This window comes from Triturus cristatus, chromosome 6 (assembly GCF_964204655.1).
Source record: "Triturus cristatus chromosome 6, aTriCri1.1, whole genome shotgun sequence".
NCBI lineage: Eukaryota > Metazoa > Chordata > Amphibia > Caudata > Salamandridae > Triturus > Triturus cristatus.
Window position 1 is genome coordinate 700,892,289 of NC_140589.1, and position 24,077 is coordinate 700,916,365.

The 24,077-nt window shown below is 45.6% G+C and overlaps 1 protein-coding gene across 2 annotated transcripts in view; it reads left to right on the forward strand.

Annotated features, from left to right (window-relative positions):
• Nucleotides 1-24,077, forward strand: part of ASCC3 (activating signal cointegrator 1 complex subunit 3) — a 2,113,369-nt gene that overhangs the window by 1,875,128 nt on the left and 214,164 nt on the right. For both annotated transcript variants that reach the window (XM_085611187.1, XM_085611188.1), the window contains exon 35: nucleotides 13,190-13,301. In XM_085611187.1, coding sequence (XP_085467313.1) covers nucleotides 13,190-13,301 — 112 coding nt within the window. The remainder of the gene's footprint in view (nucleotides 1-13,189; nucleotides 13,302-24,077) is intronic.

The window sequence follows — 24,077 nt, forward strand, 5'->3', positions numbered from 1 at the left end:
AAACACAACAAAAATGCATGTTAATAATCTGCTTCATCAAATATTTATTGTATGTCTCCAAACAAATATGAAGTGTACAATACGTATTGTGTCAATATATATGTTTCAGTGTTTAATCAAAGAAACTTTTTGCAAGATTCGCCCCAAGGTTGTGTTGATCTGGAGGACTATGCAAAATTTAAGCTAATCCTCCTGTCATCAAACATACGGTCATCAGTCCAGGCGCTCATCTTGTTTTGCCTCCTCTTGTCACACATCGACAGAGGCAACGCTCATTGTCACTGAAATCCGTTCTTTCTGCAGTAGCTCAATTAGTGACTAACCAAAGACAATTGAGAGCTCTTCATTCATTTTGAAGGATTTGCATTAACTTCTTCCACCCAGAATCCACTTTATAAGCTCTTGTGTGATATACAAAGCACGTGATTTAAGGAAACTTGACTAACTGGCCTTTCAGCGCAACAACTGTGGTGGTACATAGTCAGCTATGAGCACGTCTCAAGCCAGACTGGTAGACTAAAAAACTCACCAAGAATGTACATGCCAATTACATTTTTTTTAAACTTATGGACCAAGACTCTAAAAATGAATTCCCTCTATATCTCAGACTTTTCCCCTTCATTGATGCGTGTCAGGAAAAGCTTCAAAACCCATCTCTTTACATTCTTCTTACCATCCTAGATTGTAGCCTTCCTTCTGTGCTTTCCTTCGTATCCTCTCTGAGATAGTGTTTATTCCTTCATTTTCTCATATTAATTTGATTTCTGGTTGTACATATCTGCATCTGTTTGTACCTTCACTTGTTTGCTATGTATGCTGGTGCTATGTCCAGGGCTTCACTGTCATCTAGGGTCAGGTCTGCGCTTTAGAAATACTCATAATAAAAAACATGCAATAAAATTGAATGCTGAACCCATCCTTTAATGGTGGTGGTTGTCTTGTTTGTCTAATGACATTTAGTATGGCCCAAAGTAAAATTGGACCCCAAGCTGTTGTTGGAATGTCTGATGTCTTGGGTGACTCAAATTACTTTTAATGGACTATGGTACAGCAATGGGAGCAACAGACAGTTAAGGGAAGCTTTTGAAGAAATGGCAGTGCTAATGTACTCTTGGGCTGAATTCGTACTAGGAGCTGTTGCTCAGATAATATCAAAGGATTTTTGCGTCACCATAACGGTTAGAAATGGGATTTCTGGTTGGCTAGGGCTTGCGCCTAAGCCAGGCAGAAACCACCACTCTAGTCAGGGCAAGGGAATTACACGCTGAAGATAACCCCTGCTTACCCCCTTGGTAGATTAGCACGAGCAGTCAGGCTTATCCCAGAGGCAATGTGTAAAGCATTTGCACAGCACACACACACAGCAGCAACACACTAGGCACACCACAAAAGAAACTCCACACAAGGTTATATCAAAAATAGCATTTGTATTGTCATAAACACATTAGAAGCATAATCACACAATATACACTGTGCCAACTGGCTCTGGCAATATTCACAGGGGATTATATTCAGGACCGGGCCAATCGGGCCACGAACAGAACCATCAAAAATGCCTGTAAGTAAATGCAAAACACAACCAGTAACTACTGGTAAAATAATGACCTCAGCATTGTCATATTAGCATGAGACACCCTCCTAAGCATAGACACATTACGCACTAGGACCTCAGCAGCCCAAACACATTAGGCAATAATCAGGGTGCATAAATCACATTGGTCATAGGTATCACATATATCACATTGGGCAATATTAGACATCAACACAGGGTGCATCAATCATCAGCAAAGACACATTATGCCTTACCAATGGGGCCTAACACACTGAAACTGACCCCAGGCCAAATGGCCTTTGCTGGGGGCTCAAATCAAGGAGAATGGTATAGTAATTATTTAAGGCGATTTGATTTCGCCTAAAGGAGTGCTCATATGAGTTTGTCCTTCCAGACAGTAAGGACCACATCTGTCCCCAAACGTCAGAGCTTACTCCATGGCTATCCAATTAGCCCTGTGGCTGCCAATGCAGCAAGCAAAGGGCGCAATTGTGCTGGGGCGTGGGGTGCAACTCACCCCTGTCTCCAAAATGCCCTCAAAGAAGTAGTGGCACTGACACTCCTGTGCCCTAGGTCCCCAACTTGGACTCTTCAAAATAAATGTGCCCAAACGCTGCAGCTGCCCACTGTCAGGTGGGGCAGCTGTGCAAATTAGCACGGGCACTCACGGCGCCCTAAGAGCCCCACTGGAACTCTGTCACCACAAAGTACCCCCTCCGTGCAGCTGCCCTGCAGCTGGGAAGAACTGGGCACAGGCCCCTCTGGACCTTGGGAGCGACCACGGGGGAAGGCACCGACAATGTGCCTTGACACCCCCCCCCACCTCACGACTTAACCCCACTCACCGGGCTCTCTCTGGGGACACCTCCGATCTCCTTTGGTGCCGCTTCTGGCCCCCGCAATGCTTTGGGGAGCCCCCCTTCACCGGGGCTCCTCTGGGTCACGACGTTGTGGCAGTGGGAGGGCAACGGCAGTGTGCCTTGGTCAGCCCCTCCTCTCGGGGCCTCTTTTCCGCTTTCCCGGTCTTCTCTGGTGGCCCGCCGGTCACCCTGGCAGACTCCCAGGCAGCAGGACACATGGGGGGCTCCCACCAGCCAGGGGTGCCCCGCTCTACTCCTCATACAGATGGTGTCTGGTTCCCGTGTTGCTCCGCCTCATCTTTCCTCACCGGCCAGCAACTTCCTGCTCTCGGCCCGCCCAGAGTCAGGTGACTTTGCCTGTCTTCCTGGTCGGGTGCGAGTGGTGGCTCCTTCTCGGGTCGCGGCGGTGATACACGGGGTGGGAACCCGCTCCAATTAAAGACATCAATGAGGCACGAATGCGTGGTGGGCACCCGCTCGTAAAAGGTGCATAAAGCGGGGTGGGCACACGCTAGAGAACACAAAATGCGGGGTGGGCACCCGCAAAAGCAGAGGCAAACGCGGGGTAGGCTCCCGCTCTATCTCAGGCGCGGGGGAACCCCTCACGCCGGGGTTCCCTCCAGGAAACTTCCCGCAGCACAGCACTGCAGGGAAAACAGGCTCCTCTCTCCTGGGAGCAAAAGAAAAGCGCTACCTAGGCGCTAGAAGCTACAGCTCCAGCAGTGTCTCCAAAGAGGCCAAAATAAAGAGTCCTTGGTGCTGGGGGGACCACCAGCACAGCGCAGCCAGGCAGGCCAGCACGCAGGGACCCACAGGAAACAGCAGCTGGGTCCCGCAGCGGTTCCTCCTGGCAGAGTGTCCCCTGCACGTCAGCACAACCACAGGAATAACATTTTCATGGGGTCACAGCCCCTACATTTATACCACTTTTCCTCTTTGTTTTGCAGAGCACAGGGCTTGGGGAACCAGTAAAAACTGGTTCAGGGGGGAATTGGAGCACTTTGTTTACAAGGCTCCTCTTCCCCTTTGTCAAGTGGGGGCTCGTCATCAGACACACCACAGGGGCGGAGCCAGCTTTCACTAGGGCAGACACACTCCTATTCAGGGAGCAGGGACTTCTCCTCCCTCTACTCAAAATGTAGATGTCCCAATCGGCCTAGCGCTGACTCACCCTGCCCCTCTTGGAGCCACCCACTCCTCACCAGCTCCTGTCACTCAAAAGCCAGACATGCAATTCACATCTGGCAGGCAGACACATAGCACACAAAAATGCCAACTTCTAAAAGTGGCATTTATTCATACAATTTCATACATACCAGACTTGACCACACTGCTCCTCTCATAACAGGAATTACCACTGACACACACTGATCAGGGAATCCCCAATGCAATTCATACAATTTCATACATACCAGACTTGACCACACTGCTCCTCTCATTACAGGAATTACCACTGACACACACTGATCAGGGAATCCCCAATGCATTCCTATGGGAGGGCAAGCCAACCTTACAAATGTAACACAGAGCGCGCACACTTTACACTTGACACTGAAAGTGCCTGGAGGCCTAAAACCACCAACACTACACAGGGAAAAGGCTAGGAGACAGGCAAAAAGTTTAGGGGTGAATCTGCCAAAAAGGGCCAAGTTAAACAATAACCCAGAAGAAGAATTTGTCAACATCTGGTCGGTTCAGGCTATGGCTGTTATATTTTTCATTTGTGCTGTGCTTGTTTTGATATTGCTCAGATGCTGTAAATAAGCCCTTGTACAGAGGGTGACCACATTAACTGTGATACAGCAGCACAAAGTGGACCCCAGATTTCCAGGTTAAGGGATAGAATGAAAATATCATGGGGAAAAGGAAATAGGAGATGGAAAAGGTATGGGTTGTAGCACATTGCTAGAAATAAACAGTCTGTTTTGCCCGTGGAGGAAATTAAATGAAATGAAAAAAGTATTTAGATAGCGCAATAGCTACCCTGAGGCATCCCAGCGCGGTAGAAGAAACGCGGACAACAGAGAAAGCCCAGTAGTTAGATGCAGTTGTTAAAGAGCAGTGTTTTTAGAAGTTTACGAAAGGGCAGCAGATTAGGTTTCGCCCGTATGCGTGGGAGGAGAGTGTTCCATAGCTTAGCGGAGTTATAGGAGAAGGAGCGCCCGCCACGTCTTGCTCTCTTTATTCTTGGGGGAAGGGCGAGGAAACAGGACGCCGAGCGGAGGTTTCGGCTAGGTTGATAAGGAGTTATCATAGATCGGCTGATTTCTGGGCCTTTCCTCCAGAAGGTCTTATGAGCAATACGCGTGCTTTGAATTGGATTCTCTCCCTAACAGGCAGCCAGTGAAGACTCCTCAGAGCCAGTTTTGCGGGTTGCCAGTGCGGGGTCTGAAGGATCAGGCGAGCTGCACAGTTTTGAATGATCTGGAGCTTGTGTGTAGTAGCTTGAAGAGCTCCTAAATAAAGGGCGTTCCCATAGTCCAAGTGGGACAGAATGAGAGCCTGGACCATGATTCTTTTTGCTTGAAATGGGAGAAGGGGGAGTATTTTGCGTAGCATCCTCAGTAAGCCATAGCAAGTGGCTGATAATTTTGCCGCCTGGTGGTTGAAGCTAAGGGAGCGGTCCAGCCAGATGGTGATGCTTCTAATCTGGTCTTTAGGGACTGGTGCAGGGCCAAGGCATTTAGGCCAAAAAAGCTCAGGATTAAAAGAGGGAGAGTTACCGAGGAGCATAAGCTCGGTCTTGTCCCCGTTGAGTTTTAGGCAAGAGAATTCCATCCATTTGGCTACTTCCTCTAGTCAGCTTCCCAGGTTGCTGGTTGACTTCTCGGGGTGATTTAATGCCACCACTGAGTGCCATCAGCGTAGGTGATAATTTTTATGCCAAATGGACAGACAATCTCTGCCAGGGGACTCATATAGACATTGAACAGCGTGGAGCTCAGAGAGGAGCCCTGAGGCAAACCACAGCTGAGGGGCATATGTTTTGATACAACATCTCCTTCAAAAACCTGGAAAGATTGTTCTAGAAAAGACTGTATCAAGGTGATGACACTGCCTGTCATTCCCAGATTCCTAAGTCTAAGGATCAGTATGTCGTGGTTGACAGTGTCAAATGCAGCACTGAGATCAAGGAGAATGATCGCTGCAGTTCCCCCTTGATCCAAAATCCTTCTGGACTCCTCAGTTACTGCAAGAATGGCGGTTTTGGTTCCATGTTGGGGACGGAAGCCAGTCTGTGATGGCCTGAGAGTTTCCTGAGGCGGAAGCCGGGAAACAAGCAGCAGCGGCGATCTATTTTAACTGGTATTCATCACTGTTTTAATCTCATTGCTGCTAAGGACGTTATCTTTTAAAAATGGTCATTTTGCACTTGCACTTTACTCGCCTGTTCCTCGTGACCTCGGAAGGCTAGGCTGACTGTGTGGGACTACCACCATCTTGGGTGGAACAAACAGGCAGCGGACTAGCTTTCAGGACCTATACTGTATAAATGAAGCAGCTTGTGCGCACGCGCAGCGCCTGAGAGTTTCCTGAGGCGGAAGCCGGAAAACAAGCAGCAGCGGCGATCTATTTTAACTGGTATTCATCACTGTTTTAATCTCATTGCTGCTAAGGACGTTATCTTTTAAAAATTGTCATTTTGCACTTGCACTTTACTCGCCTGTTCCTCGCGACCTCGGAAGGCTAGGCTGACTGTGTGGGACTACCACCATCTTGGGTGGAACAAACAGGCAGCGGACTAGCTTTCAGGACCTATACTGTATAAATGAAGCAGCTTGTGCGCACGCGCAGCGGACACGCGCAGCGGGCGCGCCCAAGGCAAGCCTGTCTGCGCCCGTCCGTGCCCATACAAGCCCTAAGCCAGGAAGGGCTGCACAAATCATGATTTCCCCCTCCATTATGCCCCGTATAACGTATTCCGCTACTTACCTACTAGACATTAGGTCTAAGGCTGTCCCCCAGTCGCCATCCATGACAAGCTGCCCTAACACCTTTCCTTGCAACCTGGAAGGACCAGTAACTTGTTATATCTGCCGCTTAGGCAGCAAAACAAACACACCGGCAGATGCTGATCAGCTCGAGTCAGACTACCCCACTCCAAAATACATTCTATGCAATGTCAGGTCTCTGGCTAAGCATGCAATTGAAATCTGGGACATGATCCATATTAATTCCCCAGATGTATGTTTTCTGACCGAAACCTGGCTTAATCCCACCAACCTCCCTCAGATTAACCTGGCCATACCTGACGGATATAAATTTATCCACCTAGATAGGCAGGGGAAACAGGGAGGTGGAATCGCTATTGCGTATAAGGATTATCTAAACCTCAAATGGACGGAGTCACACAGCACGAACGGCCTGGAGCTTGGCTTCTTCAGAGTCACCAGGTCGCACTCGGACTGCTGGGACGGGGCCCTGATTTATCGCCCTCCAGGACCCAGGTCCCATTTCGCTAACGACTTAATCGAACTGATTGCTACGAAGGCCTTAGCCTCCAGCAACTTTATGCTGCTTGGAGATTTCAACTTTCACGGCGAAGATTTGCTGAACCCAGAGGTGATTCACCTCCTAAGCAGCCTATCGCAAATTGGCCTCTCCTTACTATCTACCGGCCCCACGCATAAGGCAGGGCAAGCCCTAGATTTGATTTTTACCAACATCAGGCACCTTTTCGTCCTTCCCCCTCTCCCCTTAACATGGTCCGACCATTTCATGGTCCCTTTCTCCACTCAACGGCAATTTGCAACGGTTCAAGTTCGATCCGGACCACAACCCAGGCAACTCCGCCGACCTTGGAATAACCTATCCCCAGAGGCCTTTGAGGCCGCCTATCAGGCACACCCTCACATAGCTCCCGTGGCAGACTGTTCGGTCCCGGACCTCCTGAGGAACTTTAATTCCAGATCAACCCAGGCTTTTGATGCTGTGATCCCTGGGAAAAAATTCTCCCCCTATAAACAACGGCCATCTGCCCCATGGTACACAGGCGAACTCGCCATGGAAAAGACAAAATGTAAGGCCCTGGAGAGACGCTGGAGATACAGCAAAACATCTTTAGATAGACATACTTTCAAACTGTCCCAATCCGAATACCATCTAAATATAAAAAAAGCAAGGAAATTGTTCATTTTAAATCAAATAGACCAGGCCACAAATTCATCTAAAACACTATTCAATATAGTTAGAGACTTTGTCTCACCTCAAGTATGTAGGTCATATCAACCGGAATCTCAGGATCTTTGCAATTCCCTTGCTACACACTTTCAAGATAAAATAACCCGGATCTACGATAATTTCCCTCCAGCACCAATCTGGTCCACAACCTCCGGTAGGAGATTTGAAGAAAAGCAGCGATCAGATTCCACCAATCTCACTGAATTTCAATCTCTCTCCACAACGGAAGTCTTTAAACTTATATCTTTAGCCAAATCAGGCTCCCCGAGCGATCTGTGCCCTGCCAGAATCATGGCCTTGTTAGCTCCAAGTTGCACCCTAGAAATACAAGAAATGTTCAACTCCTCCATTAGATCAGGTATTATTCCCCAAGCCTGGAAGGAAGCGTTTGTCCGACCCATCCTTAAGAAACCAGCTGCTGACCCTCTCATACTGGATAATTATCGTCCCATATCTCTGCTACCCCTACTAGGCAAACTCCTAGAATCAGCTATTAACAAACAGCTAAGTCTCCACCTAGAGTCCAAAAATCATCTAGACCTGTCACAATCAGGTTTCCGCCCAGGATTCAGTACCGAAACTGCAATCCTAGCAGTGACAGATTCTCTGAGATTGGAAATGGATGCCGGAGGACCTGCTATTTTGGTCCTCCTAGATTTATCTGCAGCATTCGATACCATCTCTCACGCCAAGCTACTGGAGAGATTGTACTCGTGTGGGATCCGAGAGCAGGCCCTAAAATGGATACAAAACTTCCTCTTGAATAGGAGCCAGACTATCATACTCGGACCCTACCACTCTGATAAGTATTCTGTGGACAAAGGGGTTCCGCAGTGTTCCTGCCTCAGCCCCACATTATTTAATCTATATATGGCCCCGCTAGCAAAGATTGCTGAATCTTCGGGCTTTGAGATAATCTCGTATGCAGATGATTCGCAGCTTATTTTCAAAATCAATCCGGTAGAAAAATCTGAACACCTGCGTTTTGCAGCAGGAATGCGTAACATCGCAAATTGGATGACAGAGAATTATCTCCAATTAAATCCCAGTAAAACTGAAATTATGCTCATCGGGAAAGCTTCGGCGTGCTGGTCCCAGGGCTGCTGGCCCACCGACATAGGGTCCTCCCCCATCGCTAAACAAGCGGTAAAAAATCTGGGTTTTAAACTTGATCAAGCGCTTTCCATGAAGGATCATATCGCAGCAACGACGAGTTTGTGCTACTACAGCCTCCGGCTCCTACGGACAATCCTCCCCTACTTACCCATCGCACATCGGAAAACCCTGGTGCAGGCCATGGCGATTTCCCGTCTTGATTACGGCAACGCACTATTCGCTGATCTGGGCCCGACATTGGTTAGGAAACTGCAGACCATACAAAATACGGCCGCACGTATGATACTGAACCGCCCTCCTGGCACAGCATCAGCCCCTTTACTGTCTGACCTTCATTGGCTCCCGGGCATTCTTTAAGACCTGTTGTCTTACCTACAAGGCCCTAAATGGGAAAGGACCTCAATACCTTTCACGTAAACTTACGAAACAAACTTCAATCCGGCACCTGAGGTCAAACTCCTTAGGGCTCTTGCAGATCCCACGTATCCGTCTTGCCCATGCAGGGGAAAGATCCTTCTCATATCTTGCCCCCCGCTATTGGAATATGCTCCCTATATCCATACGCTCCTGCCCCTCTCTCATCCTTTTCAGAAAAAAACTGAAAACCTTTCTATTCTAACCATCTGTTGACTGATTTTCCTTTCAGTCTTGAACATTGCGTTTTTTTTCCCTCTATTCTTTTCTGCCCACTCTGCTTCCTCTCTTCTCTTCAGGTCTCGACCAGGCATTGCGCCGAGATGCGCCCGGGTGATTCGTTGCGCTCTATAAATATCCTAAATAAATAAATAAATGAAGTAAGTTGTTGGATTCTAAAAACTCTACAAGGACCGAGTTAACGTGTTTTTCCAAAATCTTGCTCAACCATGGGAGGAGGGAAATAGAACGGTAGTTCCCCAAGTTGTCTAGATTTTTTTTTTTTAGGAGAGCCTTTACCATTGCGCATTTCCATGCGGGTGGAACCACTCCAGAGGAAATGGAGGCCTTGAGCAGGTCAAGGGCTACTGGAAGGACGTTACCTGAGACCGGGGTCAGAGCACGGGGAGGCGCGAGGTCTGAGGGAGAGCCTGATTTTTCCCTGGCCATGATGGAGTCTAGGGTTACAAGGTCCAAATGGGGGAGGAGCTCCAGTACAACTTGTGTTCCATACGCTGGTATGGTAGTAGGAGCCAGGATCTGTTGATTCTGCGTGGATGGAAAAGTTGAGTATATGTTTGGTATTTTATGGTGAAAGAACTTCGCCAGGTTGTTGCAGCGGATATGGGCCTCGTCCATGATAGGTTGTTTCTGGGGCAGTTTTGAAAGGGTTTTGGCTATCCAGAAGATTTCCTTAGGGGAGTTAGAGGCTGCATTAATTTTTTCCTCGTAGAAGGTTGCTTGGGCAGCTTTGATTTCGCCTTTATAGGTTCTTATTGCCTCTCCCTATTTAGATTTACTGGATTCTGTGTAGTTCTGTCTCCACTTCTTCCCTAACCTTTTGCGTGGTCCACTGATAAATAACTGTGTAGCAATTGGTCACATTATCTTATATAGTTAGAATGAAAGGAGAGGAAGATTTTGTTGTCATCAACTAACGGGTGATAAGATAGTTTGATTGAGCAAGAGCAGGATTGTAATCTTCAACAATTGAGGTCAACAGAAGGTGGCACTTTGACTTCCTGGTGGCGATAAGGTTTACTGTAGGGTGTTGTGATGCACTATATAAAAGACATCAAAGAGATCAAGGAGGATGAGTGTGGAAGACTGATGATTGTGGTTGTCTGTGGTAGGAAGCGTTGTTATGAGGGCGGTAGTTATTTCTCAGTTGAAACTATTGTATGTATGAGAGGAGTGAATGATGGCTGGAAAGAAATGGTGAAGAAGATAAGAACCATTCAAGGTAGATAAGGCATGCCTTGTTAAGTAAATCAAAATAGCCACAGTTGTTAACTAGGGAGTAGAGATGGCAGTGTGTGCGTAATGAACCTGATCAAGGTACATGAGTGGTGGTTTGGCAAAGAATTACATCTGGATATTGGGGAAGCGTTGTAGGATGGTGTGGACAGTGACATTCATGTGAATGAGGGAGGAGTTGGATTGGGTGTAATCTATGAATGGGCATTAAAAGGAGTTGGTCGAAAGCATGACCGGTGTAGTTTTCTGCAGAAGTGGATATTGGAGATGAGAATCTTCTTTGTGTGCGAGCAGGAGAATTTGAGGTTAGTTTTCAGTGTTCAAGTTTGAAATCCTCTCTTGTCGCATAATTGCCTCTGGTGAACATTTATTCCTCCATTAAAGCCAATTTCCGTCTCCACATCTACTCCACAGTCCAGACACGGGATTCTCATAAGTAGACAAACTCACTGGTTTCACTTCGGGTCCAAGCATGGATACAATCTCCGACATCTCCATCCCTGAATTTATATCACCCAAATCATGTAACAATGTTCTGACTCACCTCTGATAAAAAAAAAGTGTGTTTTAATGTTGGGCTTGTTACTCTATAACCAACTCTTTCTGACTCCAGGTGTAACTGGATAAAGACATGTGAATCATGTTACACACCTGCTTGAATGATGCAGTGTACATGGGTTAGGTGCTGTGAACAAAAAAGTATGAGGGCAAGACACCAGTATATCTCAGACTGTCCCTGTAGAGCCAGAAACATTTTTATTTCCCTTGTGGAAGAGTATCCCCATACAGTATAGCTTAAACTCTTACTTACAGAATGTACCATTGAGATAGCCAAATAAGAACATCTGATGTTCTTGTGATCACCCTGAAGTCAAATACATGATAGCTGCTGTGACACAACTAAAGGAGTCGTCTTGGAGCCAAGGAGATGCAGTTGAAACATAGAACTGAATAGAATAGTTGATGGGGAATTGATAAAGGCATGTTGATAAGGCTGCTTCATCAGGCTATTGGTTAAAAAGAAGTCAATGAGTATACATAGGGGAATGAAACTCTTATGGTAGGAGTGCAAGTTGTAGGTCAAGGACGTTAAGATCCATACCTGATATTATGGATGACCACTGACTATTCCCATTTAGATTTATTTTATGAACATGTACTTCATTTGGCTATTTCACAACTTTAGTATAGATACAGCCCTCCTGGGTATAAATTGGACCCCCATTACTTTAAAGTTTAATAGTGATATAATACATGTTTTAATTCTGGCAAAATCAGATGCCATATGACCTATTTGCTTATTTATTTTTGGCAAATGAAATAACTGGACATTGGCAGTGTTTTATTGCAATTCTGCATTTTGGTTGGCAGTGTTCCACGCTTGCTTCCGTAATTCTGTTGTGTGTTTTTGATTGTACCACTAAATTGTACAACAAAGGAAAAGGAATGAGGAAATAATGAGTAAAGTAAAAAGCGTTGGTAAAGCCAGTAGGTCTCACCAGTGCAAAATCTATTGGCTTTGCCATCATCTTTTGGCCCTTTTGTACAACAGTGTGGCTGATGTTCAGCATGGCTAAAGATTAGTGGCTTGGAGGAGAATAGCATGGAGTAGAGGGACGAGGAGTGCATTGGAGTGGCAAAGAGTAAAGGGGCATAGATTGGAATGGCGTGAGTAGAGTAGAGTGGAGTGTCATAGAGGGGAATAAAGTGGCCTGGAGTGGAGAATGGTGGAGTTTTGTGGAGTTGCATAGAAGGAAGTGGAGTATGGATAGTGTGTTAGCGCACTGCCATTACAGATGACACATTTTCAATTGAAATTGGCATTACATTTGCACATATCGTTTTACTGATAAAGCTATACGGCACACAAACGATAATGTGCGGAAATGGCATCACCTAGTCTATTGATTTGTTTTGCTCGTATAAAAATATTTGTTTCCACCACAATTAGAAATGTGCTTCATTTATGCTATCCTAATTCTAACATATTCTAAACATTTGTACAGTTCGTTTACAGACATTTACATTTTGCTGTGTGCTAGAAAAAATCATTTTCTTTCCCAGCACCCAGCAATATTGTCAGATAAATCCTCTCACTTTGAAGTTAGAGAAAAGTAAACACCAAGCTCCCTCCGAAGACTGAGCTCGACATTTGACCTCTGTCTTTGAATGCACAGCATATGTGACAAGATAAGAACACGATTTAAGGGTCTGTTTACAGAAAGTGAGTAGTCATGGAGGAATATAGTAAACAGGCGATGCTCCATGGGAGGGATGGAGACATGCTGGACAGCCTAAAGCAAATAAAGCCAGCAAATAGAAAGCCAGAAAATTGGAGTAACAAACCACAAAGTCAATTGCAAGCAATGGGCGGAATGCATTCCTGTAGATGCTTTCAGAATGCCCACAAGAAGTCTTTTCACAACCAGACAGCTGTGCTGTCTGGTAGTCTACTACTTAAAAATGGGGGCAACCCTTTGGTGACAAGCCTTTGGTGGTTAACACTTTTTGTTACAGCAACAGCTTACTGAGAATATAGACGTCCTCCAGTTTACTATTATTGATTGTACTTCTTTTTCCATTGATCTAGTTACTATAGCTTGGATGACGTGGACCATGATACTATAAACAAGTTTCTCTCACAACTTGTGGAGAAGTCCCTTTTTGATCTGGAATCTTCATACTGTATTGAAATCGGAGAGGTATGACATCTAAAGTAAAAAAGTATTAAGATGTGTTCTGTTTTTTTTTTACCTGCCTTTATTTGAATCTTTGTTAAATCTTGAACTAATTATCATTATCGCTCTAGTCTTCTGGTCTCAAGTCATAATCCCACCAAGTGGATGGGGCCACCAAACTCGTTATCTGAGTTGAAATGCAGATGAAATTAGCTCATCAGTAGTGGAAATGCCAAAACAAATCAATGTGAACTTGAGTATTGCAATTGTATTCCACAAAACAGAAAATATAAAAAAAATATATACATTAACTGTACTAAACATTACGCATTCTAGAGCAACATTTTAAAGTGAAGTTTGAAGGTTCTACTGACACATGGATTAGTGATAATAGAGTTATGAAATAACCCATGCAGTGCTCCTATTCAAATGAACCTGCTCTCATATCATTGTGATATTGCACTTATTGCAGGATGAAGCAGCCCTGCATCACCATTAAATTGTGCAATCTCGGTATTTAAAACTCTCACAAAAGTAATTGCACTGATCGTACATGTCATGTCATTCACCTCACATAAGGTTGAATTCTACAACTTGAGTCAAGAAAAGTCCTGTGTTGCAATAAAAATAAAATTCAGAGGCTGACCAACGAATTTACTATTACACAACTCTGTAAAATTTGATGTCATCATTCATCTAATTCTCTGTGGAGTCTATTTCCATTGTGGTATTGATAGAGTTTTTTCTTGATAGGCTCACGTAATTTTTGATGGAGATAAATCGCACTATGAATATTCTTCCTTTTTTCAGACAAACCCGGTGGATTTCCACTCTGTTCATCATATGTCTTATATGTTGCCATCATTAGTTCAATACTTTTAGATAATGATCAGACAAACATGTTGCCCTTGCCTACTGCCTATGTGCTATGTACTTGCCTACTGCCTATGTGCTAGATTATGAATAAGAATGTTTTTTCAACTGAAATTGCTGTACCAAATCTTTGCCTTTTAGACCCTACTCAGCCTTCCTAATGATTTACAGTTAAGTTGACTGTGATGCAGAATATGACGATTCCCTGTCAGAGAGGATGTTGTTTATTAAAGATCTAATATCTACTTTGCAACTAGAGAGCAAAGCATCAGCATGGTGCTTTTAAAGCATGATCAGCTGCTTCATCGTGAGGTGAAGGTTTGAGAGCCCAGATTCAGCTCTCCTTTGAGTGGAATCGGCAAACAGGATAATGGGATAATACAATTGTTAGTTCTGTTATATCTCCTGTCAGCTGTGTTTGGCAGGCCCTAGATTTGGCTCCCTAAAAGAAGACATATTATTTTAGAAGTAATGAATAAGAGACAGAAAGGAGATGAATCGAGAGGTGGAGACAGCTGCAAATATGTGATGGCATAATCTGTTAAAAATAAATTATGTTTTAAGATTAAGCTTTGTAGAGAGAAAAGAGAAGATTGCCCTGTGGGGCATCAGTAATTACAGGCTGGGGCAGAATTGGTGAAGGACCAAGGCAAAGGAGAGGATTTGGTCTGTCTAGTATGAGTCAAACCAAGAGGGGATTACCTGTGAAGCCTAGTGTTCAACCCGCGCTAGAAGGTTGTTGTGGTCAACTTTGTTGACAGAGGCAAAAAGGTGAAGCAGGATTATCATGAATAACTAGGAATGTATTGGATTCAGGTGAGGAAGATGACAGTGTTGGGTTAGTGTCCACTTGTTCCCAAAAAGAGGGAGCTAGTTGAAGAGGTGTGCATCACCCTCAAAATGTTTTTAAGCAAGTTGCTGACCTCATGACAGTCTTGAAGCAGCGAGGGTAGGTGGTGTCTTCTTATCAGTTAGCAGGCTGAAATATTCAATGACGTGCAGTTCCTCAGTCCTTCATCACACCTCAGACCCCTGAGTAGTCCACTGACACACTTTTGATATCCCCGCTAAGGCAAGGCTCATTCCTGCTCTCTCTTGGCTGGAAGAAAGCTGGTTGTGGACCTTCCCCTTTCAAATCCATGTTGTAGGTTTGTGGCATGTACAAGTTACCTAAATCATGCCTAACAAAAATAGGAAATAATTCCTATAAAACATCATATTCCATCCATGGCACCAAACAGAGTACCAAAACTTCAGTTTGCCTTCTAGTTGTGCATGACCCGGGCTTCCTAAAGGAATCTCTTTCCTCTGAGCTTGCCAGATACATGTGGCACTTCACTCCTTACAATCATCCACAGTCTTAGACAGGGTCTAGAATGTGCAAACAACCTCTAATTATAAAAACTACAGCTACACTTCAGCTGTTTTCTTTTTCAGACTGTCTACCCTATGACAGTAAAAGGCAATGCATTGCCCTGTTCATACTCCTCTTCTAAAAATAAAGCAATGTTCCTCACTTCACCCAAACATATCTGAACTTGTGCACCTGGTTCCGTTAGCGTTTATTGATACTGTTTATACAACCGAGCAGAAAAAATGGGATGAGTCCTAACCAAGACTTGTATCCCTCTTGGCGTTCCAGTTTATTCTTTCATCCCAGTTTTTTGTCCCCTGGATGAAGCCAATTTTTATACATCTGTGCTGCTGACAAATATCTGAAGGACAATAGGATTAGATTTGTATTTGGTGATCTATCATGGCTAAATTAGGATCTAAATGCTGCCACTGAAATCCTTTCAGTACCAGCTCTATATTACACCAAACAAGCAGATGCTGCCCTTATGTGGGACATTTCTCCCAATGTTTTTTCTAAAGAAAGCGATTACCTGTACAACATAAATTTTCAAATATATTTGCTAAAGGCCATACATTTTAAAGACAGAAAAAACCTCAAGATGTGGCACAGAACCAAAGAACATTATTTCTGTGGATAATCAAATTATGTACATTGCCGTAGGTTTGAATCCATAGTCACCCAGTCTGAACAAACCTACCTTGATTTTACACAGCATCTCTTGTGATTTGTCTGGGACTGGACCTTTATAAATTAATCGAAAGAGGGGGGACTAGGAGCTAATTGTGGTCCAGTACCTGTGCTCCTTTTGCTGAACACTAATCAAAAAAGGGTAGGTAACTGTTCCAAAGCAAGGTGCAGAAAAGTCACCTGCAGGTAGAGCTAGTAAACGAAAGGGTGAAGGGGGGCCTAGGTGTGAAACTACTGTCTAGAGGCAAGCACTAGTCTTATCTCATGATGCCCTCACACACCACAAAGGATGTTATACTTCATTATCAGGCGTTTGCTCCCCATCGGGCCGGTGCTGCAATGCCCTACGGGTCCCCTGGAGGGTCACTTTTGCGGAGATCTTTTGTAAAGACTGCTGTATGATGAGAGCGGGTGTGTGATAACGAGGGCCCAATGTGAGTAGTAGGTGAGTGCGTGAAAGTTAAAACTGACTGAGGGATACCAAATGTCAGTAAAGTTTAATGTGAAGGTTGCCTCGCCAGAATAAAAGACCCTGAAGGTCGTGGGTTACTAGAAATGGCATAAGGTGCCCTAGTAACTATAGGTCATAGGTCAACATGTTTCACACCTGCTCGGTCAATCAGATCCATGGTGCTTCATCAGGACCGGGTGTATTGAAATAAAAACGTGATTTATAGTGGGGTCAAGAACCCTAATCGATCAGGGCGGGCAACACCTGTGTCTAACCACGGTGTAGCTCAAACTAAATAGTTTAGTCGCTCCTGTCGCGACCTCGCAATCAAGAGAGAGAGAGAGAGAGATCGGAGGAATCAATGTAAACCTCCACAAATAACATATATGCGACGAGCATGTAATCAATTGTAGTAAAAAGCCATGAATGTGACTAACGATTTGACAAGGAGACTGACGTAAAACATAATTGTTATGAGGTGTGAGGGTTCTAGCCCTGCGTTGGTAGGTGACACCGCGGGCATCGGCTATAGGTCATGCCATAGGGATGGCAAGGACGTATGCGGTACTTGCCAAATCCAACAGCGGAGCACCACCGTTGCGGAGGTAGGTAAAAAGACACTGCTCATAGTGGTCATAAGCTGATAGGTACATAGAAGAAAGTGATTCAAAAGCCAGGCTAAAACATAACGTTTGTGCAATATGTAAGTTCGTGACTCCAAGCAGCGTAGCGGAAAGCGGGTGCTTACCTAATTGAAGGTAAGAAGATACTCCATAGGCTAGAGCATGCGGGCGCATGGGCAGCGTTTGTCCTCACGTACAAGCCCCACGTCACTCAAAACACCACAACTACACACACCTGATAGGCACGGCTCCTCCCCCTCCGCCCACCAGCAACCCGGAAGCCAGATCCTCCCCGCTCGAGTGCCCGGTACTATTTAGAGTGCATTCATGAAGTGGGACACCAATATGCAGGCAGACGTGTTGGTGGGTAGGTGTTGCACGACGTTGCTCTCCTGATAACTGTGAGAATATGCCTTTTGGGACCCCACGGCCCCCCACACTAACTACGCTCAGAGATTAGTAAATTCTTGTAAATACGCTTTTGATCTTTGTGCTCTGTTTATCTCCCTGTGCACTCTACCGCAGCCTGTATTAGAGCGGGTGCCTGCACGCTCTAGCCTATGGAGTATCTTCTTACCTTCAATTAGGTAAGCACCCGCTTTCCGCTGCGCTGTTTGGAGTCACGAATTTACATACTGCGCAAATTTTATGTTTTAGCCTCGCTTTTGAATCACTTTCTTCTATGTACCTACCAGCTTATGACCACTATGAGAAGTGTCTTTTTACCTACCTCTGCAACGGTGGTGCTCCGCTGTTGGGTTTGGCGAGTACCGCATACATCCTTGCCATCCCTATGACATGACGTATAGCCGGCGCCCCATGCCCACGGCGTCACCTACCAACGTGGGGCCAGTACCCTCACATCTCATGACAATTACGTTTTACATTCGTCTCCTTGTCAAATCGTTAGCCACATTCATGGCGTTTTACTACAATTGATTTCATGCTCGTCGCATAGATGTTATTTGTGGAGGTTTACATTGATTCCTCCGATCTATCTCTCTCTCTCTCTCCCTCTCTTGATTCCTAGGTTGCGACAGGAGCGACTAAACTATTTAGTTTGAGCTACACCGTGGTTAGACACAGGTGTTGCCCGCCCTGATCGAGGGCTCTTGACCCCACTATAAACCACGCTTTTATTTCACTACACCCGGTCCTGATGAAGCGCCATGGATCTTGCTGACCGAGCAGCCATGAAACAGGTTGACCTATGACCTATAGTTACTAGGGCACCTTACGCCATTTCTAGTAACCCACGACCTTGGGAGTCTTTTATTCTGGCGAGGGAACCTTCACATTAAACTTTGCTGACATTTGGTAACCCTCAGTCAGTTTTACCCTTCACGCACTCACCTACTACTCACATAGGACCCTCGTTATCACACACCTGCACTCATCATATGGCAGTCTTTACAAAATATCTCTGCCAAATTGACCCTCCTGGCATTGCAGCACTGGCCCGACAAAGAGCAAACGCCCATGATGAAGCATAACATCCTTCAGGGTGTGTGAGGTCATCATGAGACAAGACTAGTGCTTGCCTAAAGAAAGTAGTTTCACACCTAGGCCCCCTTTCCCTCTTTTCTTTTACTAGTTCTACCTGCAGGTGGCTTTTTTACACCTTGCTTTGGAACAGTTACCCCCTCTTTTTTGATTAGTGGGCCTGGACCTTGCCTTCATAATCTGACTTTCAATAGAGTCAGGTCTTAACATTAGTTAGTCCCATATGCAACTAGAAACTGAAGACCTACCTGCTTTCCAAGTTGCTCTCCAAAGTTAGCCCATCTTTCATACCTAATCATTTGTCAGCCTATAATCTCAGATGGTTTGTGTGCTCCACAAATGCTGTACTTCACCAACCGGTATATAGACCTATTCCCGCAAGAAGTGAGAACTCATGTAACTATTTCTTGTATTTATTATAGTACCTTATATTAAGAGCTGTAAAGAGCTGTACAATGCAAAGGAAAGGTACAAAGAAAATATACACTATGGTAGAAACAGCTTACAGCCACATGATTAGTTTGGTTAGATACTACCAATAGCTGTTCATTCGATGGGCTTTTCAACAAAGGGAACTTTCCATGCACATCTATTGTGAGCAGGGAGCTCATTCTGTAATTTAGGCATAAGAAGGACAATTGAAAGAAAATGTGATGAGGCGCAAGGAGATAAATTGGACAGGGAAGCAGAAGAAATAGTTGAGAACGAGTATATAGAGACACAAAAGAGCACTGGGGACCAGTGAGGAGGCACATTACAAGACAAGACAAAGAATGGGAAACTTACATATGGAGATAGAAGAGGTAAGAGAAGAGGAGTACAACGAGGGAAGTGTATGACCAGGAAGAGAAAAAAAACCACAAGTTTTTAAAAGTCTGACCTAGGACTGTGATGTATTTAGGAAGACCAACAAAGAGGGAAACCATAATTAAGACTAAAAAGGCATTACAGTTTGTGCAGTATGAGGGAATTTTTTTTTTATTTTGTGGAAATGCCAGATTAAGAAAGCAGGAACATTTAGTGAATTGTTGAACTCGGAACCCATATGGCAGGCAAGGGAAGTAAAAGTCAACTGAGTTGGGAGGAAGGAGATTGCCAGAGAAGGTGGGAAAAGAGACGAAGCAGGAAAAAAAGTGTTCCAGTTGTTTTTAGGATTGAATTCAACATAGTTAGACAACATCTACCTCTCCACAGGTGACAGGCAGAGATTTGTGCAAAAGATGAAAATGATTTTGTGTTTTCTGTGTAAAAGTGTAAGGCGCCTGGGCACCTAGCGTGCCACTTGCCAGTGGCCTCCAGTTCCGCCTTGTGCCTGATCCATCTGCTGCCTTTTGACCAAGTGACACCACCGATGCCCAGATTTTCCCACCCGGGTTTTTCCCGCTCAACTTTCTTCCTGCCAACAGAAGCCACTCCAGCCCCAGGACCTATCTACGGCAGGCTGCAGCACGACTGCATCAGTAGGCATGTGGACACCTAGCTTGCCACTTACCAGAAGCCGCCAGTTCCTCAAACCAGGCTGAGGACTTGTGATCATCTACAAAAACACAATCAACTGCACCACCTCCACAGACTCGGACACCAACCTCTTGGAACACCTCAACTTCAAAATATGAACGGGCTACAATGCCACCTTTAAGCGAACCCTCGCCTGCCGTCCCCCAGGCCACAAGCGAAATTCTGCTACAACATTGCAGACTTCATCGCTCTCCTCCATAAGATCAACCAACTACATCCTCCTTGGGGACCTCAATTTCCACCTGGAAGACATCACAGACCCGAACTCCAGGGCCCTCCTCAACATCTTCAGGAACCTCAGACTCATCCAGCTCATCCAAGGACCAACACACAGCAGGCCACACCCTCAACTGTATTTTCTCCTCCAACAACAGGATCACCACCACCCACACAAGCCTGCTAACATGGTCCAACTTCTACATCATAAATTTTAAGACACCAGCCCACCAAGCCACCCCACCAGAAAAACCAAAGCACCATGAAGACATTGGGGAAAATATCCAAAGAAAACTAGACCAAGAGTCTGCAGGAATGCCCACCCAACCACACCGGAAACCTCGATGTTGACACCAAGCTCTTCAATAAATGGTTAGCCGACTACATCAACCACACCACTCCCACCAGAAACAAGAACTACAAACACAACAAATGACCCATCTGGTATACGAACAACCTCAGGGAGTCCAAACGCCACTGCGAAAAACTTGCGATAAAATGGAGACTCAACATAAACACCTCTTCAAGATCCACATACAAAGCCGTCCTCAACCTCAGCCACCAAGAACTAAGAGAAGCAAAGAAAAGGCACTAACTCTCAGTCTCAAAGTCAGCTCAAACTATGGCAAAGAACTCTTTACCATTGTTAAGGAGTTCTTCAATCCTGCAGCTGCCAACATCATCATCCCATCTCAAGCACTCTGCAACAAACTCTCAAACTTCTTTGAACAGAAGTTTGCCAAGATCTACAACATGTTAGACCCACTGCATAACAAAACAAACTCCTCCGACCAGCAAGACACCTCCTTTATCACCAAACAGCGGCTAAGCAACTGGAAGCCCCTCTTGAATGAAGAAACCACCACCCTGATGAATACTGTGCACACAGGAGCCCCCTCAGATCCATGCCCCCACTTTGAATATAGCCTTGGAAGAACCATCATCTTACCGCCATCATCAATACCTCTATAACCACTGCCACCTTCCCGTCTTGCTGGAAAAATGCAGAAGTCAGCACCCTACTGAAGGAACAGTCAGACTCGAACTGCTGAGGGCTACAGACCTATCTCGCTCCTGCCTCTTCAAGCTAAAGTCATTGACAAAGCCATCACTACCAAACTTGCAGACCACCTAGAACTACATCAAATCCTAGACAACTCGCAATTAGTCTTTTGCACCAACCACAGCACAGATACAGCCTTCATGGGGGCCACAGATTGCATTAGAAGCTTCCATTACCGAGGAGAAACGGCTGCACTCATCCCCCTAGATCTCTCCTGCAGCTTTCAATATAGTCTCCCACAAGTCACTCATCAGAAAGCTTCAGCACGTGGGTATCTGCGTACCGGCCCTCAAGTGGATACCCTCCTTCCTCACAGCCAGAACTCAACGAGTTAGACTTCTCTCCTACACCTCAGAACCCAATAAACTCATCTGTGGAGTCCCTCAAGGATCGTCGCTCACCCCAACACTCTTCAACATCTACATGACGCCCCTCATGGGCATGGTCAGAGCCCACAGCATCAACATAGTATCCTATGTCGATGACACTCAGGTCATTCTCTCCCTTACCGACTCAACCAGTACCGCCAAAGCAAACTTCGCCAACTGCATGAGCAACGTCTGTTTGTATGAAAAACAACTGCTTCCAGCTTACCACAGACTAAATTGAAGTCCTAATCTTCAGCAACAACCACTCGCCTAGGAGGCCTCTTGGTGGCCCTTGCACTTGGGCCCCACCCACCCCTCGGATCATGCCCAGAACCTTGGGATCATCTCGGACTCTAACCACCCCAAGAGCAAACAGATCAACACCGTCTCCTCATCATGCTTCCATATCCTGTGAAATGCTACGCAAGATTTTCAAGTGGATCCCACTGAACACTAGACAAACGATCACCCAAGCTCTTATCACAAGTAGGCTTGATTACAGAGATGCCGTTTACATCTGAATCTCAGCCCATGTCCTACGCCGACTCCAAACCACCCAGAACGCTGAAGCCAGACTCATTGTAACATCTATCAAAATACCCACATCTCTCCACACCTCAACAATCAATCTCTACTGGCTCCCAGTTCAGGAGAGATGCAGGTTCAAGTTACTCACTCACACCTACAAAGGTCTCCAAAACACCGGTCCAGCTTACCTCAACCACTGCCTCAACTTCTCCCATCCCACCAGACACCTTCGATTTATGTCCCAGGTAAGCGCACACCTCCCTCGCATCAAGAAGAGCAGAAGGGAAGGACGCTCCTTCTCATATCTTGCAGCCAAGACCTGGAACGACCTCCCAAAACACATCAGAACCTCCCCCTCCCTCATGGACTTCTATACAAACGTCAAGACATGACTCTTCCATAGGAAACAGGCATGATCTACACCTCCCTCCTCAGGCCTGCTTACGCAGAGCCTGGATACCCTCACAGGTGGTTAGCCGCGCTCTGCAAACTCACATAACATTCAAATCAGGAAAAGGAAATATATATATAGTATAATGTTTCTATAGATGTGTGTATATATATATTTATTTATTACCTACTGGCGGTCACTTAGGTAGTTAGGTAGTTATAGTTAGGACCTAGTTTCCATAGGAAAAGCCATTTTTGACATGCTTATAACTTTAGCGCCATTTGTCAAATCTCTACAAAATTTCCCCCTAAAAATGACCTCCTGATTCTAGTTGTACATGGAGATTTTCAAAGTAATCCGTCAAGCGCGGCCGAAATAAAGGGGGGTAAAAAAAAGTGCATTTCACATGTTAACTCCCTTAGAGATTGTAGACACACCTACAGCCCAAACTGCTGGAATTGCAGCAAATTTGGCAGAAAGCTAGATCTTGGTCCAGAAAGAGTTCTTTCTGTCATGTGGTGTAAATCCGTACAGTAGCTTTCGAGATACTAAAAGAAAAACAAATTTGTATATCTTGGCGCACGGATGTTCTGCGAATCCAACCGATCTCATGCTGAGATAAGATTGGCTGTCAACACTTCAACCAGGAAGAGTTGGCAGCCATTTTGCGACTCAGACTCCGCCACGTCCCGAGCAAAAAGATTAAAAGAAAGAGGAGGGGGCAGGGTAGGACCCTTTATAAAATGGAGGAGGGGGGCCATGTTGTTCCCCTCCCCAGGCTGGTTACGGCCCCATGAACCGCCAACTCCTCGGGACAAGGCCAATAACATTTAAAAATCAAAGGAGGAGACCCATCGTGGACTCCCCTCCAGGGCCCTTTACCCCCCTTTTTGATCAATCTCCGGGGCCAGGCAGATTGATCAAAAAGGGGGAGGGAGGCCATGTAGCCCCCCAGCCCGCGCCTTTTACGGCCCGAGGATCACCACCTCGCCAGGGCAGGCCAAGTAATAACAAAGGAGGGGTGGCCTGCTCGGCCCCTCTCTTTGAGCCCTTAATGGCCCCATGGACTGCCACACCCAGGGCGGGTGCCCACCCCCACGATATAGCTGTTTGCTCTCACTTGGCGTGCACTTTGACAGCTCCTGCAAAGTGAGAGCAAACAGCAATTCCACTCCCAGCAGGTGGTGCAGGAAAACCACTCCCGCTTGCTGGGAACTGACTT